Source organism: Embiotoca jacksoni, unplaced genomic scaffold, assembly GCF_022577435.1.
Source record: "Embiotoca jacksoni isolate LCO1_2020_lvr unplaced genomic scaffold, fEmbJac1.0.p SCAF_118, whole genome shotgun sequence".
In the NCBI taxonomy this organism is placed as follows: Eukaryota; Metazoa; Chordata; class Actinopteri; family Embiotocidae; genus Embiotoca; species Embiotoca jacksoni.
Genome location: NW_027185250.1, coordinates 411478 through 429618, shown reverse-complemented (window position 1 = coordinate 429618; position 18141 = coordinate 411478). Strand labels below are relative to the sequence as shown.

At 44.1% G+C, this 18141-nt stretch overlaps 1 protein-coding gene and 2 non-coding genes across 3 annotated transcripts; 1 reads left to right on the top strand and 2 right to left on the bottom strand.

Annotated features, from left to right (window-relative positions):
* Positions 1 to 246: 246 nt before the first annotated feature.
* On the bottom strand, positions 247 to 14420 carry st6gal1 (ST6 beta-galactosamide alpha-2,6-sialyltranferase 1). Its single transcript, XM_069143995.1, is given in 10 exon segments — positions 247 to 6434; positions 7013 to 7187; positions 8365 to 8466; positions 9507 to 9604; positions 9824 to 10088; positions 10204 to 10317; positions 10319 to 10573; positions 12378 to 12584; positions 12927 to 13039; positions 14181 to 14420. Coding segments are annotated over 9 exon segments (1587 nt in total). The 5' UTR covers positions 13026 to 13039; positions 14181 to 14420; the 3' UTR covers positions 247 to 6162.
* Positions 14421 to 15348: 928 nt separating this feature from the next.
* Positions 15349 to 15420, bottom strand: trnae-cuc (transfer RNA glutamic acid (anticodon CUC)). Its single transcript has one exon. It is a non-coding gene; the product is annotated as a tRNA-Glu (tRNA).
* A 441-nt stretch (positions 15421 to 15861) lies between these two features.
* Positions 15862 to 15933, top strand: trnaw-cca (transfer RNA tryptophan (anticodon CCA)). The gene has a single exon. It is a non-coding gene; the product is annotated as a tRNA-Trp (tRNA).
* The last annotated feature ends 2208 nt before the right edge of the window (positions 15934 to 18141 follow it).

The following is an 18141-nucleotide window of genomic DNA, read 5'->3' as shown; positions in this document are numbered from 1 at the left end:
TCTGCTGACACGTCTGCTAAATTAAATTAAATATCATCATGTCTTCCTGCTTCGCCTCTTTAGAGCACTTTGAACTGCAATGTTTTTATCGTCTTTTAAGTGCAGTTTTAATGTCGTCTTTACATCTTATTCTGAATGGATTTTGCTGTCTTCAGGGGAACACGAATGTTTCTTACTTTTTGGTACCCATTTGATTAAAAGCAGAAATTACTCAAATATTTACAAACACATTTTGAGCAACAAATGTTTCGTTGTATTTCCTTTAATCAACTTGTGACCCTCTGATTGTTTCTCAGGACCATACTGAGGATCCCAAACCTCAGATTGGGAACCACTTCATTAAATGTTTATACAAGTTTTCAATCATTTCAACTAACAACATCATTAAAAAGAAGAACATAATTCAATAATCTGTCCTCAATCCTTCATTTAGGAACAAGCATTTTTTTTGTATTTACACTTCAGTTATCATATTTCACATTTAATAAAAGGAAAACTCAAACAGGAACAGATGGTTGTGCAGGAAGTAAATACTCCAAAAAAATAACAACAGGAATATCTAATTTGTCGTTAATATGTCTACAAAATCAGTTGTTTGCCTCTCGGTTTTCTTTGTTTGTTCTCACATGAAGTAAAAAGTGTCAAAGCAGAAAAAATTAAAAAAAATAAAATAAAATACATGAATCGCATAAAATCACATTTACAGCTCAACAACCAACCGTGTCAGAAACGGAGGACGAAGGCAAAGCAGGAACAGTGCTTCTAACACAATAAAGCGTCTTCAGACGGATGAAGTGCGACTGCATAAGAAGAAAAGCTTGTTTCCTCTGAAATGACATCAATTATTAATAATCAATTATTCAAATGTTCACCTGAATAAACAATAAAGTCCTGAAAAAAAACGTAAAACTGAAGTGATTAAAGAACAACAGCATTTTGTTTTCCTCCAGCTAGGATTCATTCGGTCACCATGGAAACAGTTATACTCTCCTGTAATATTTATGGACGTGTTATTATTATTATTATTATTATTTCTTATCTGGACGTGTCTTTGATGTGGCTAGTTGCAGCTAGCTGGTGCTAGCGGTTGCTACGGCTACTTGACACTTTTCATGTTTCATGTATTTGAAAAAACAATTTCATGCTCCATCAAGGTATGAAGTGATATACGACATAAAGAAAGCAGCTCCGATCATCAGAGGAAAAACCCGCGTAGTTCATCTACTAACTGGCCTCGCTAGCAGTGAAACGGTGGATTAACTCGGTTTAGATCTGCTATTGAAACGGATCCGGTGAAGCTGGCCTTCGTTTCTACTGAAAACGGTTCCGTTTACATTCAAGATGTCACGTGTTGCTTCGTGACGTCAGATCAGTTTGTTCTTCCTGATAGAAGTTGTAGAAGAGGAGAACTGTTAGCATGCTAATAACAACATATGGAACATTTGTGTGCTTTAGTTTCATGGGTTTGACATGCATCAGTAGAAACAGAAGAAAAGTCCTCCGGAGGTTCTTCATGCAGGTGTTTCACCTGGACTCTAAGTTCCTCAAACATGTTCCACCATTTGTGCTATTATATGCTAGTCTTTGCTTACAATAATACAATATATGTATGCCATATTATATTTCTTATATGAAATCTCGTATTAATCAATTATTACTCCCCAGGCGTATGCAACAGGCTGTGTCTGTACAGGTCCGCATACTGCTGTGTAAAACCCAAAGGTCACAGGGGAGGTCTGTGACCTTTGGGGTCACATCCTGTTGCTCTTTGAGTCATAAACAGGAACAAGCTGCTGTCGCGAGAGCTCCAGAAGGAAGACAACGCCCACCTCGACCAATCAACAAAGGACACATCACCACACAGGACTGTTGGTTCCTGTACTATAAGAAGACTGGATATATATGTATATATATATATATATATATATATATATATATATATATATATATATATATATATATATATACAGAAGACAGGGTATATAAGGTCAGGGTTAGAGGTCAGACTTCGTGAACTGACACATACTGTTGTTGTCAGGGAAACAATGTCTGGACCCAGAGCTCTGTAACACTGATTGTTCTGTTGTTAAATAAACACCTTGAAGCCGGACATGTTGTCCTATGGCCTCATTAAAGAACACGCAGGACACATATTGTCTTTGTCCCAGCAGGAGTCCGAGTCCAACACATTAAAGAAGAAACTAGTCAACAGGTTCGCTAACTAGATCAGATCAGCTCGGCTAACATGCTAAGATAGGTTTTAGGTTTGTGAATGTTTCATCTGAAATAAAATGGCTTTTTACCAAATTTACCAAAGTTTAAAAAGAGTATTTGTGACCCCATGATCCTACTTTAAATAAAAAACAATATTTTCTATATCACACAAACGGCTAACTGACCGTTAGCTGTTAGCTAACGACTGAAAAAAATGATCTTCAGATTATCAAAATGTAATTCAAATAAAAAATTAAGAATATAATGATCATTTAAGGTTCAACTCAAGACATCTGGTCAAATCTTTTCTGGGGGCATTTGGAGATACAGATATTCTAATTTCATTTTTCCACTATTAATCACAAACAGGTCGTATTACTGAAGCTAACTTTGTGCTAACGTTCTACTTCCTGCTTCTTCTTACCTCGTAATTAATTATTATGTGACAGCAGGACCTTTATAAATATGAAACTATTGAACAGTTTGTCCAACTAAAACAGTGAAGACGTTCTCCTGGTGGACCATCAGACGAGGAACAGCGTCCACGGTGTCTCTGTTGCCATAGCGACGTGCTGTTGGGTAAGACGAGGTGTCATCCTCAGTCAGGTGTGTGCGCATGAATATGTGTCATGTATGTTTGTAGAGACATTTATCATGAGGACAGGCGTCTCCTGCTGTGTCCTCACACACGTCCTCACCCGTCCTCACACCCGTCCTCACGCGCCCCTCACACACATCCTCACACACATCCTCACACACGTCCTCACACACGTCCTCACACACGTCCTCACGCGTCCTCACACGTCCTCACACACGTCCTCACACACGTCCTCACACACATCCTCACACCCGTCCTCACACACGTCCTCACACCCGTCCTCACACACGTCCTCACACACATCCTCACACACGCCCTCACACACGTCCTCACACACGTCCTCACACCCGTCCTCACACACGTCCTCACGCGCCCCTCACACACGTCCTCACACACGTCCTCACGCGCCCCTCACACACGTCCTCACACACATCCTCACACACGTCCTCACACACGCCCTCACACACGTCCTCACACACGTCCTCACACGCGTCCTCACACACGCCCTCACACACGTCCTCACACACGTCCTCACACACGCCCTCACACACGTCCTCACACACGTCCTCACGCGCCCCTCACACACGTCCTCACACACGTCCTCACACACGTCCTCACACACGTCCTCACACACATCCTCACACACGTCCTCACACACGCCCTCACACACGTCCTCACACACGTCCTCACACACGTCCTCACACACGCCCTCACACACGTCCTCACACACATCCTCACACACGTCCTCACACACGTCCTCACACACGTCCTCACGCGCCCCTCACACACGTCTTCACACATCCTCACACACGCCCTCACACACGTCCTCACACACGTCCTCACACACGTCCTCACGCGTCCTCACACACGTCCTCACACACATCCTCACACACGTCCTCACACACGTCCTCACACACATCCTCACACACGTCCTCACACACGTCCTCACACACATCCTCACACACGTCCTCACACACATCCTCACACACGCCCTCACACACGTCCTCACACACATCCTCACACACGTCCTCACACACGTCCTCACGCGTCCTCACACGTCCTCACACACGCCCTCACACACGTCCTCACACACATCCTCACACACGTCCTCACACACGTCCTCACGCGTCCTCACACGTCCTCACACACGTCCTCACACACGCCCTCACACACGTCCTCACACACATCCTCACACACGTCCTCACACACGTCCTCACGCCCTCACACACGCCCTCACACACGTCCTCACACACGTCCTCACACACGTCCTCACGCGTCCTCACACGTCCTCACACACGTCCTCACACACATCCTCACACACGTCCTCACACACGTCCTCACGCGCCCCTCACACACGTCTTCACACATCCTCACACACGCCCTCACACACGTCCTCACACACGCCCTCACACACGCCCTCACACACGTCCTCACACACGTCCTCACACACGTCCTCACGCGTCCTCACACGTCCTCACACACGTCCTCACACACATCCTCACACACGTCCTCACACACGTCCTCACGCGCCCCTCACACACGTCTTCACACATCCTCACACACGCCCTCACACACGTCCTCACACACGTCCTCACACACGTCCTCACGCGTCCTCACACACGTCCTCACACACATCCTCACACACGTCCTCACACACGTCCTCACACACATCCTCACACACGTCCTCACACACGTCCTCACACACATCCTCACACACGTCCTCACACACATCCTCACACACGCCCTCACACACGTCCTCACACACATCCTCACACACGTCCTCACACACGTCCTCACGCGTCCTCACACGTCCTCACACACGCCCTCACACACGTCCTCACACACATCCTCACACACGTCCTCACACACGTCCTCACGCGTCCTCACACGTCCTCACACACGTCCTCACACACGCCCTCACACACGTCCTCACACACATCCTCACACACGTCCTCACACACGTCCTCACGCCCTCACACACGCCCTCACACACGTCCTCACACACGTCCTCACACACGTCCTCACGCGTCCTCACACGTCCTCACACACGTCCTCACACACATCCTCACACACGTCCTCACACACGTCCTCACGCGTCCTCACACGTCCTCACACACGTCTTCACTCGTCCTCACACACGTCTTCACACGTCCTCACACACATCCTCACGCGTCCTCACACACGTCCTCACACACGTCTTCACACGTCCTCACACACGTCTTCACACGTCCTCGCACACGTCCTCACGCGTCCTCACACACATCATCACACGTCCTCACACACGTCTTCACACGTCCTCACACATGTCCTCACGCGTCCTCACCCGTCCTCACACCCGTCCTCACCCGTCCTCACACCCGTCCTCACACACGTCCTCACGCATCCTCACACACATCATCACCCGTCCTCACACACGTCCTCACACACATCACACGTCTTCACACGTCCTCACACACGTCTTCACACGTCCTCACACACATCATCACACGTCCTCACACGTCCTCACCCGTCCTCACACACACGTCCTCACACACGTCTTCACACGTCCTCACACACGTCTTCACATGTCCTCACACACGTTTTTATGTACTGCTAGTTAACGGCTTCAGATTTACCACTTATTTCATCAAATAACTAAATTTAAATAAACACAATTATTCTTTAAATTTAAATAAAGGACCATACCGCTGATTCAGTATTTTAGTCATCAGTCAGTGTGACTGATGGAGGACAGGAGACGGAGACCAGAACTAGAAGTAAACGGAGATGAGTCCATTCTCCAGATACAACAAACGTTCTCTTGGACGAAGGATGAACAGGGGAAATTCTGATGGTTGAAAGGTCAAAGGTCACAGTGATTTCACTGAACATGTTTGAACCCCCGAATTCAAACAGTAATTATAAAGTCTTTTCTCTATTATATGAATGTGGAAACTGACAGCTGATTGGGTGGAGGAGGGAAACAACCACGAGGGGTCAACGGTCTAACAGATAAACTGCTGCAGTAACAGGAAGTGTATGTGACTTCAGGCAGTTTTAAAAACCAGCGGTATGGTCCTTTAAAGTTTAACAGGAACGCCCTTATAAGGAAAAATATATGTGTATAGAGGAGACACGTCTATCTACTGATTGGACTGCATTGTGTGTGTGAGAAACAAATGTGTTACGACGTGTGTTGACAACATGAAATATTTATGTTTGGGCAGTGAGTAAGAAGTCTTCATGCGTGCTCGTTCTTCATGCAGGGTTCTGCAGTGTTTGTGTGTGTGTGTGTGTGTGTGTGTGTGTGTGTGTGTGTGTGTGTGTGTGTGTGTGTGTGTGTGTGTGTGTGTGTGTGTGTGTGTATCCAGTCAGTGGTCTGGTTCTCCTCCAGCGGTCTGGCTACAGTTCATCTTCCTGAACCCAGGCAGAGTGACCCGTCCGTGGGTGTAGACGTCTCGGTCAGAGCCCTGGTTCATGCGCTTCACCAGGTTCTTCTCGTACAGCAGAGGGTGGTAGGCGCCGAGCGTGCAGGCGGCGTCGTAGAAGCGCTGGTAGTAATGGCAGAGTTCTGTCTTCCTGCGGGATGGCAGGAACTCGTAGACGTGCACCACCTCGCACAGTGACATCATCAGAATGGTGCCTGAGCAGGAAAAACACCATCCGAAGTATGAAGCAAAACATCCGACTGGAGGAGAAAACACAGCCTCCATAAACCTCCATAAACCTCCACCCTCAGCCTCTACCCTAAACCTCCAACCTCAGCCTCTACCCTAAACCTCCACCCTCAGCCTCTACCCTAAACCTCCACCCTCAGCCTCTACCCTAAACCTCCACCCTCAGCCTCCACCTTAAACCTCTACCCTAAACCTCCACCCTCAGCCTCAACCTTAAACCTCCACCCTAAACCTCCAACCTCAGCCCCTACTCTAAACCTCCACCCTCAGCCTCCATCCTGAACCTCCACCCTGAACCTCCACCCTGAGTCTCCACCCTGAACCTCCACCCTCAGCCTCCACCCACTTCCTGGTCTCAGATTCTTTTGCAGCTCCTCCAATAGCTCTGTCATTTATATTTCAGTCCTGACATATTTACGACCTGTTTAAGTTCACAGATCTGTTTTTAAAACTTTACCTTCAAGCTAAAAGCCAGAAGAAATCAAAGAAAAACTGTACACATGTTAATTTCATGTGTAGCTTGACGTGTTGTCGTTGAACGCACCGAGCAGGCCTGAGGACGGAGGGTTCTTCTGGATGGGCTCGGCCATGTTGTCCTGTATTCGCTGCCAGACCTGCCATTCAAAGCGAGGATGTAGGATGTAGAAGGGCTGAAGGGGGTGGAGCCTCCGGTAACGCTGGTACTGGGAGAAGATGGGGTAGTCTGTCCTGTTGAACCACTGGAGGACGGGGACATTAGGACGGGGAGACAGAAGTGTCTCAGAGCGTCCAACAGCAACTAACCCGTTATGTTCAGGATTAGTTTAGTGTTGGTTTAGTGGTTACTAACCCGTTATGTTCAGGGTTAGTTTAGTGTTTGTTTAGTGGTTACTAACCCGTTATGTTCAGGGTTAGTTTAGTGTTGATTTAATGGTTACTATCCAGTTCTGTTCAGGGTTAGTTTAGTGTTGGTTTAATGGTTACTATCCCGTTATGTTCAGGGTTAGTTTAGTGGTTACTAACCCGTTATGTTCAGGGTTAGTTTAGTGTTGGTTTAGTGGTTACTATCCAGTTATGTTCAGGGTTAGTTTAGTGTTGGTTTAGTGGTTACTATCCAGTTATGTTCAGGGTTTATGTTCAGGGTTAGTTTAGTGGTTACTAACCCGTTATGTTCAGGGTTAGTTTAGTGCTGGTTTAGTCGTTACTAACCCGTTATGTTCAGGATTAGGTCAGTGTTAGTTTAGTGGTAACCAAACCATTATGTTTAGGGTTAGTTTAGTGGTAACTAACCTCTTATGTTCAGGGTTAATTTAGTGGTTACTAGCCCGTTATGTTCAGGGTTAGTTTAGTGGTTACTATCCCGTTATATTCATAGTTAGTTTAGTGGTAACTAACCCGTTATGTTCAGGGTTAGTTTAGTGTTGGTTTAGTGGTTACTAACCCATTATGTTCAGGGTTAGTTTAGCGGTATCTAACCCGTTATGTTCAGGGTTAGTTTATTGGTAACTAACCTGTTATGTTCAGGGTTAGTTTAGTCTTAGTTCAATGGTTACTAACCTGTTATGTTCAGGGTTAGTTTTGTGGTTACTAACCCGTTATGTTCAGGGTTAGTTTAGTGGTATCTAACCTGTTATGTTCAGGGTTAGTTTAGTGGTAACTAGCCTGTTATGTTCAGGGTTAGTTTAGTGTTAGTTTAGTTGTAACTAAACAGTTATGTTCAGGGTTAGTTTAGTGCTGGTTTAGTGTTTACTAACCCGTTATGTTTACGTGTATTTGTGTTGGTGACCGACGTTCATGCAGAGACTCGTGCACTTCAGAGGGAGAGAACGTTATTTTTAAGAGCTACATTTTACAGAAGCACTAAACGTCTCACATGCAGACGATCAGTTCATAACAATACAATAGTGTAAACATTACCTGTGTGAGGTCAGCAGAGAAGGGGGCGGGGTCCCAGGCCACCAGAGCACCAGAGCTGTACAGAGAACTGGACAGGAAGCGGTGGTCATCGGACGCCATCACCTGTTGGACAGGTAGACAATCATTTTTAAAATACACCATGGTGTGACGGTTTGTTTTAAAACTAAATGTTCACTTTTAGGTTTTTTTAATTGTGAAAAAACTGCAGGACTAAAAATAAAAGGGCAGCTTGATAGTTACCACTGCAACCAGTCAGCTCTGCTTGTAATCTTTAAATGTGGAGAAGAATCACTAAAATAAAAGTTCACACTGTAAAAATGTGTCTGACCTCTGACACTGCTCGCAGTTAATCTGGGGAATATTTTATCATAAATTATTTCGTTTGTAAAGTTTCACTGAAAATGTTAACTGTTGGTGAAGCTGCTGATTGAACGTGTTTGTTTGAATGAAATTAACAAATTTCATCATAAATTAAATTTTTTTCAAATAAATTCACAGCAGTTGAAACAAACAGGAACCGTTGTAAACCGTTTACATAAATATATAAATGTAAATCTGAGTATCATTTCTTCTTTTCAGCTTGAGATGAGAATGCAGAATCAGAAAATAAAACCAATATTTGATATTTATTTAAAAAATAAGAATAGAAATGGTTCTTTAAACTTTAAAGTCAAAAACAGGAAATTAATGTAACACTTTATTTTGGTAGTCTGATCAGGAAGTTCCTGTCAACATGAAACATGAGCCTGTTTCATTTCTGTTTCTGCTGCAAAGCGTTGGATATAAAATCGTGAAGTTTGTTAGTAGACCTCTGAACTGTTCCAGCTTCTCCAGTCAGAACACACATGAAATAAAATATCACATGTTGTGTTATTATTATTATTATTATTCTGAGGTCATGAAAGGTCAAGGTTTTCAGGATTCGATTAAATATGATCACGTTGTTCCTTCAATTCCTGTTTCTGAGGATTAAACTGAAAAAAAACAAAAAAAACAAGCTGTTTGTTTTGTTGTGTTGGATTCATGAATAAATAAGTAAACAACTTAGTTTCTTGTTTTGGATTATTCATAAAATATAAAAAGGAACAGATTATCTGCTGCTGGATAGAAACTAACACAAACAGTGAGCTGCTGTTTGTCACCTGAGAGTTGATGAGGCGGACCGAGGTTTTGGACCCGACATCTTTCTCGTAGCCGGCGGTGGGCGCGGCGTTGAAGCGTAGCACGGCATCATGGGAGTCTGCAGATTAATAAAAGACAGAAGAAGTCAAACTTCCTGAGTTTCTGCTTCTGGAAATAACTTCAACAATATTTTTTGTGTCAGCAGACGTCACATGAAGCTCTGAATAAAGAGTCCAGTAATGGCTTCATGTCATTCTGATGTTTTCTGACATCAGTAGCCTCTCCTCCTCAGTAGCCCCTCCTCCTCAGTGAGTTGAAGAGGAGGAGTCTTCCTCACCGATCTCCCTGCCCAGTCCGGAGTAGCGCAACGACCCTGCCGATGAAACCACAGCACAGCTCCTGTACGGCCCGAGGTCAGAGGTCAGTGGCTTGGGTGGCAGCTGGGCAGCCCAGGGCAGTGCCGAGAAGGGCTGAAGGTCAGAGGTCAAGGTCATGACCTCGACCTGGTCTTTAAGTTGGCAGAGAAGCTCGGAGCCGCTCAGTTTCGGTCTGCTGGCGACGCCGCCGGGGCCTGACACATGGACTCCATATTTATTCATGGCCTGACAGAACCAGAACCAGAACCGGTTACAGAAGATGAAGAACATGTTGGAAGTTCAGGGAATCAAAAAAACAACATAAATTCTTGGGGGGGTCAGGGGTCAGACCACCTCTCACCTGGTAGTTCTGCACCACCTTCCTCAGCCTGTTTCCCAGCATGCTGCTGGACATCTCATCGTCCCACACTTCTCCCAGCAGCCCGTGGGGTCCGAAGAACTCGGCGTCCCCCCCCCCTGCCGCTCAGCTCCCCCCTCCGTCGCCCGCCAAACAGGGTCTCCAGTGCCCGCGTGAAGGGGCGGGGCAGCAGCCGCGAGAAGAAGCCGGAGGGCTCCCGCTCCCTCGTCCTGTGCTTGGACGCTGAGACGCCGGCTTCATGGGTGTGGTTCATGGAGGAGAGGACAGGGATTGGGCGGTGAGGGTCACCTGGGACAACACCTGGCAGCTTCTGAGGGTCGATGTACATGGGCTTGGCCCCACCTCTCAGCACCTGTCAGAGGGATGATAAATGAAATAAAAACCATTTTCACTCAATTATATTCTGTTACAAACATTGTTGTTCCAACTGTCGCAGAGTACAGGATGCATGTCGCATGACGCGGTACACATGAAGCAAGTCGCAGTATGCATGACACAGTATGCATGTCGCAGTACACATGAAGCATGTCGCAGTATGCATGACACAGTATACATGTCGCAGTACGCATGATGCATGTTGCAGTACGCATGATGCATGTCACAGTACACATGTCGCCGTATGCATGGTGCATGCCGCAGTACGCATGGTGCATGTCGCAGTACGCATGATGCATGTCACAGTACGCATGATGCAGTACGCATGACGCAGTATGCATGTCGCAGTACGCATGATGCAGTATACATGTCGCAGTACGCATGATGCATGTCACAGTACACACGATGCAGTATACATGTCGCAGTACGCATGGTGCATGTCGCAGTACGCATGATGCATGTTGCAGTACACATGACGCAGTATGCGTGGTGCATGTCGCAGTACGCATGGTGTATGTCGCAGTACGCATGATGCATGTTGCAGTACGCATGATGCAGTATACATGTCGCAGTACGCATGGTGCATGTCACAGTACGCATGATGCATGTTGCAGTACACATGACGCAGTATGCATGGTGCATGTCGCAGTACGCATGGTGCATGTCGCAGTACGCATGATGCATGTCGCAGTACACATGATGCAGTACGCATGGTGCATGTCGCAGTACGCATGATGCATGTCGCAGTACGCATGATGCATGTCGCAGTACGCATGATGCAGTACGCATGGTGCATGTCACAGTACGCATGATGCATGTCGCATGACGCAGTACGCATGTCGCAGTACGCGTGATTAATGTCGCAGTACGCATGACGCAGTATGCATGGTGCATGTCGCAGTACGCATGATTCATATCGCAGTACGCATGTCACAGTACGCATGTGATGGAAAAATGATGAACTCATTGTCTATCTGTTGCACAACATGTTCTTATTGTCTCAGACAGGACATGTTCTCAGACACGATGTCTCAGTGTCTGGATCCTGTGACCTACGACCTCACTTGGTACTATCTGTCCACAGCATGATCTAATTTACGACGTCCATATGTTAACGGAGGAGGAGAGGCTGAGCAATGCTGGACATCTTTCTTTGAGTGTACATGTATTTGCTCCTTCTTGCAAGAATAAACGTCCGATGTGTTTGATTTTGAATCAGCATGTTGCATGACGCAGTACGCATGATGCATGTCGCAGTACGCATGATGCATGTCGCAGTACGCATGACGCAGTACGCATGTCACAGTATGCATGTTGCATGACACATGACACATGACGTGTCACGGGAAAAATGTCACAAGATTGAACTTTAATCCATCAGCCAAATCGTTGAAATGAAAGAGAGAACCTCTCATTGAAGTGACTGTTGGACCAAAAACTGAACGTCAGTAAAACTGTCGTGGAGACGAAGAGATATCGACATCGTCATTTATCACGTCACATGGTGATCATGTGATGATCATGTGATGTTCATGTCAGTTCAGAGGTTTCTCTTGTTAAAAGACAGTTTGTTCCAGCAGCTTGTTCATGTAAGAATTGCAGATTTGTTTTTTTGTTTTCTTCTTTCATCTCCTATAAAAAAAAAAATCTAATTGAATCCATTCTTTTAGCACCACAATCAGCAGATGATCAATATGATCAATATGAAATGATAGGATTGATCTAAAAAGAAAAACAACTTTAATCTTGATCATTTCTGTGTTTTATCATCATCAGCTGACCTTGATGACAGAGTGCGCCCGAGGCTGAGCTCGGGTTCGAGCTCGGACGCCAAAGATGGCGTCGGTGACGGGCACGCTGTTCTCAGCACAGAGGGCGTAGAGCATCGCCATGGAAACGCAGAAGAAGGCCATGCAGAGCACACCACGGCGAGCCCGCCGCCTTAGACGCCACAGCAGGCTGACCCGGTCCATCGCCGCCCCGGGGATCTGTGGAGGAGACAAGGCAGGACGGACAGCAGTGAGGGACCATTTTAAAACTGTAGTTACAGAATCTGAAAACATCTTCTACTCTTTAATTAACATTTAGATCATCAGATTATCTGGAGGAGGAAGAGGAGGAGGAAGAGGCACTGATGTTCAGATGGGTGAGGACAGTGAGGACGATGATGTCATTATGGACGGTGAGGACAATGAGAACATTAAGGACAGTGAAGTCATTAATGACAGTGAGGACATTAAGGACGGTGAGGACATTGAAGTAGGGTGAGAACATTAAGAACATTAAGGACGGTGAGGTTATTAAGGACATTTAGAATGGTGAGGACGTACCTTGTAACTCATGGTCAGGTGTGTCAGCTGTCGCTGTGTTGTTGTTGCTAAGAAACGGACTGCCGTCTTCAAGTGTCCCTCATGTCTCTGTGGACACATGGACCTCCAGAAAACTAATAAGAAGGAGTGACTTTAGCTAACAACACCGAGATAACTGATGGACACATTTTATTCACTTTGGATTTGATGAGAGAAGTTGAATGGGAGTCTATGGAGCCGGAGGCTTTTTGGAGCCGACCTCTAGTGGCACTCGCTGGTATTGCAGCTGAAGACACTTCTGGATCAGAACCATTTTACAGACCTGAAGCTACGAACTCTTTTAGAAACAGTCTGAGGTTTTATATCCAGTCTGTGGTCAACCTGATGTACTGCACCTACAGGGGGCGCTGTATCAGTCAGGTTTGGCTGATATCTCCGCTATAAAAAATATTTTTTTCATGTCTCTGAGTCTTCTTTTCAAAATAAAAGCATCTTTTGATGTCTCCACGGCAACAGCCAGACCAATCATCACAAAACCTCCCTTTTCTGATCTCTTCATCCGATTCTCAAGAGATTTAACACGCAGCGTCTTCACGACCATCGGGGGGCGCTGAGACTGAACGCCTTTTCGATAAGTTGACGTACGTTAAACAATAACTCAAGAGATATCTGGTTGTCTGTTGATCAATCTATTGATTGTATTGATGTATTGATCACAGATTTAACGTTGTGATCTACGAGCTCGATCACTTCTGATTTACTAATATCAGTTTTTGATCACATGTCCACCCTGTCTTCACTGTCTCCGTCTTTATGTCCTCCTGAGAGACAAAGAAGACATCCGGAGTGCCAAATTACAACACTTCAGCCTGAATTACGAATAATATTATAATAATAATTAATAATAAATAAATATTGTAGTTATAATGAATATAAATAAATATTATAGTTATAATGAGTACAGATACATATTATATTTATAATTATTATTAATACATAAATATTATAGTTATAATTATTAATAATACATAAATAGAATAGTTATCATTGTTATTAATAGATAAATATTATAATTATCATGAATAATAAATATGAGCTGGCCTACATTTCCCACCGTGATGATTCAGATCAGGTAGAAATGATATTATTGATAAATTAATCCGGATATGGATCCTAACGAGGCCGTCACAGATCGATCAGATCGATCAGAAAGCTGCAGACCGCCGCGTTCTTCGGTTTGTCCGCGTGCTGTCGGTGCTGCTGTTGTCCGCTGACCTGCAGAGAAGTGATGCTCCTCCGTCACCGGCCGTTCCTCGGATTTATCGACGCTCCGGCACCGAACAGCTCGTTGCTCCCGCCGCCATGTTCCCGGTGAGTCCCGTGCGTCGCGGTGCCGCTGTCCGTCCGTCCGGTCCCAGGCCGCAGTCGGTGTCCGGTGACATTTGGAGCAGTATGACCGGGAGCGGCGAATCGTCCTCTCCGTGTGAGCGCACAGGCTGCGGCAGCACCGAGCTGCAAGTTAGTGGTGAAAGGAAGGACGCGTTTCCGCTCAACTTTCAAAATAAGATCCCATTGAGCCCAAACTATTTAATAAGAATAAAAGGTGATTTTTTTTTTTTTTTTCTTTCTTCTGATATAACTTTGTAGAGTTCAGACAATAGATGGCTCACTTATTAAGGAACACACGGGGCACCATCCATTGAAATGAGATAACACATTCAACACCTTCATTGTGTTTTGGCCTAGTTTAATAAAACAGGCTCTTTGTTTGTTTGTTTATTTATTTGTTGACAATGGTGTTTAGGTGAATGATGTTGGTGGGTGTAAGAAGAGAGAAAAGTGGAAATAAAGCAATGGAACAAAGACGTTTGTTGGAAAAGACGGTGATATAAAATAATGCGGAGTGTCGCAGGTAGCAGACATTTATTAGATGGAATAATTCCAATATAAACAAACTATTTTGTTGATGAGAAGAGGTAAACATTTTCAAATGTTTACAAAAACATGTCGGGGAAAAAAATCACCTCCTATCTGCACAGATGTGTTTCAATTTAAATACTTTCATTTGTTTTCTGACATATACCTGTTTTTAAAAAACAAAAACGTTTACTTTGAAGGAATAGAATAATCCCCTGACGTCCGGTTCTCTCGTGCTCCAATCTGAGCACCTTGTCGAGTCTCCACAGCAGCAAAGACACGCAATGTGTCTGCAGAAGAGGAGGGAAGGCGAAGCCATCCTCTCCGGTTCTACCGTCTGTTTATTTACACCGATACCGATCCGTTGTTGTTATTTTGCTCTCATTTCATCCAGATAAGAAAATGTACGTTTGCTGATTACAGAGGAGGAATCAGTGCAACACAGTCACATATTTGACCCAGAAAAGGTCAATTTGATGTACGGTAATAAATACAACCGATTATGTCGCGATAAAAAAAAAAGTAGTTCCCTGACCGGGAATCGAACCCGGGCCGCGGCGGTGAGAGCGCCGAATCCTAACCACTAGACCACCAGGGAAACATAAATTAAATTGATCACTACACGATACAAACATAGATTCTGCCCCTATAGGATGGAAATGTCAGAACTATGTTATACACATCCGCGGCGGCGGTCATGTGTAGCTAATACTAATACCGTAAACTCACTCTTATATTCAATGACGTCACTCTTTCATCCCTGTCGGTCACATTCAATTGGTGGGCTTATTTGGTGGGTCGTCAGTTTAAAGGAACTACTTTTCTCCCATTAGTTCGTGCTAACGGCAGCTGCTGCTAACCTCGCTAGCATTAACTGGATTGAGGTCCAGATCGTTTCACTCTTCATCTGCAGATGTTGTGTCCACTAATTATCGGTGTTTTTGCGGACTTTGAATGCTTTTTTTTATTTTACACAAAACTGACATGAGGTCTGCCTGTTCACATGTACATAAATTTACAGTATTTCATATTTATATGAGACCTCGTGGCGCAACGGTAGCGCGTCTGACTCCAGATCAGAAGGTTGCGTGTTCAAATCACGTCGGGGTCAAAATTATTTTGTTTTTCACTCCGTTTGGTTCACCAACTGTAATCCGTGTGATCAATGGATATATAGGAATAATATGGAGAACAAAACTCGTTCATAAATACATCTGTAAATATAAAATAAACAAACACCGAAGTAAACTGGCTTAGTAACAGATGCTTGAGTAAATAGGGAAATACTTAATTATTACAATTTCAATAATTATTTAAAATGTGAAGAAAAAAATATTTCGACATTTAATGACTAAATTAAAATTGAAATAATAATAATTAAATAATACGAAAAATAGTTTTTACTTATAAAGCATTTTTCAAGTCTTCTGTTACAGTCGATCACAGTAAACGTCAAATAGAATTCGTCAACAACATCCTGAGATCGGATTCAATTCTGACAAATTACACCTTTAAATTAGGGTTTCTTCAACCTCATTCAGTTCACTGCCATTTTTTCACAATTAAATCATTCTTGTGAAGTCAAAATGCCAAACAGGACCTGTTCTGGCTTCCTACATGTGTTCTGTCTACTTTTGTCCAACCAACTTACAAACATTTAGTTTTAGACAAAGACAATCTTCACATTTTGGTTTAGTGATTTGGTGAATTACTAAAACCGAAGATCTTTAGATCGATCATGTCCAAATAAATTACTTCTTACTGGTAGACGTTGTATTTTCTTTGCTTCCTCTCAGTGTTTCCTGATACGACCACTAGGGGGCAACATAATAAAACAGAACACCAAAACAACTGTCATAAATATTCTCTGCAGCACCACATGTGGATTCCTCCGCAGCTGAAGCTAGTCCCAGGAAGTGCTCTGTTGGTTTAATGAAACCTGCAGGAGCTGTGTGGTTGAACATGTGTGTAACGTGTGTTTAATGTGCGTAACATGTGTGTAACATGTGTGTTAACGTGTGTAACCTGTGTGTAACGTGTTTAACATGTTTGTAACGTGTGTGTGTGTAACGTGTGTTTAACATGTGTGTAACGTGTGTTTAACTTGTGCAACGTGTGTATCATGTGTGTAACATGTGTGTAACGTGTTTTGCACGTGTGTAACGTGTGTGTAACATGTGTGTAACGTGTTTTGCACATGTGTAACATGTGTGTAACGTGTGTGTAACGTGTGTAACGTGTTTAACATGTGTATAATGTGTGTAAGGTGTGTAACGTGTATAACACGCGTTTAACACGTGTGTAACATGTGTTTAACGTGTGTGTAACATGGTTAATGTGTGTTTAACTTGTGTAACGTGTGTATCATGTGTGTAACGTGTTTTACACGTGTAACGTGTGTTTAACGTGTGTAACATGTGTAACGTGTGTAACGTGTGTTTAACATGTGTGTAACGTGTATAACGCGTTTAACGTGTGTAATGTGTGTAACGTGTGTGTAACGTGTGTTTAATGTGCGTAACGTGTGTAACATGTGTGTAACATGTGTATTAACGTGTGTAACCTGTGTGTAACGTGTTTAACATGTTTGTAACGTGTGTGTAACGTGTGTGTGTAACGTGTGTTTAACATGTGTGTAACGTGTGTTTAACTTGTGCAACGTGTGTATCATGTGTGTAGCATGTGTGTAACGTGTTTTGCGTGTGTGTAACATGTGTGTAACGTGTTTTGCACGTGTGTAACGTGTGTGTAACGTGTGTGTAACATGTGTGTAACGTGTTTTGCACATGTGTAACATGTGTGTAACGTGTGTGTAACATGTGTGTAACGTGTTTAACATGTGTGTAAGGTGTGTAACGTGTATAACACGCGTTTAACACGTGTGTAACATGTGTTTAACGTGTGTGTAACATGGTTAATGTGTGTTTAACTTGTGTAACGTGTGTATCATGTGTGTAACGTGTTTTACACGTGTAACGTGTGTTTAACGTGTGTAACATGTGTAACGTGTGTAACGTGTGTTTAACATGTGTGTAACGTGTATAACACGTTTAACGTGTGTGTAATGTGTGTAACGTGTGTGTAACATGTGTGTAACGTGTGTGTAACATGTGTGCAACATGTGCAACGTGTGTGTAACATGTGTGTAACATGTGTGCAACATGTGCAACGTGTGTGTAACGTGTGTAACGTGTGTGTAACGTGTGTAACATGTGTTTAACATGTGTAACGTGTGTAACATGTGTTTAACATATGTTTAACATGTGTAACGTGTGTTTAACGTGTGTGTAACATCGTTAACATGTGTGTAACATGTTTA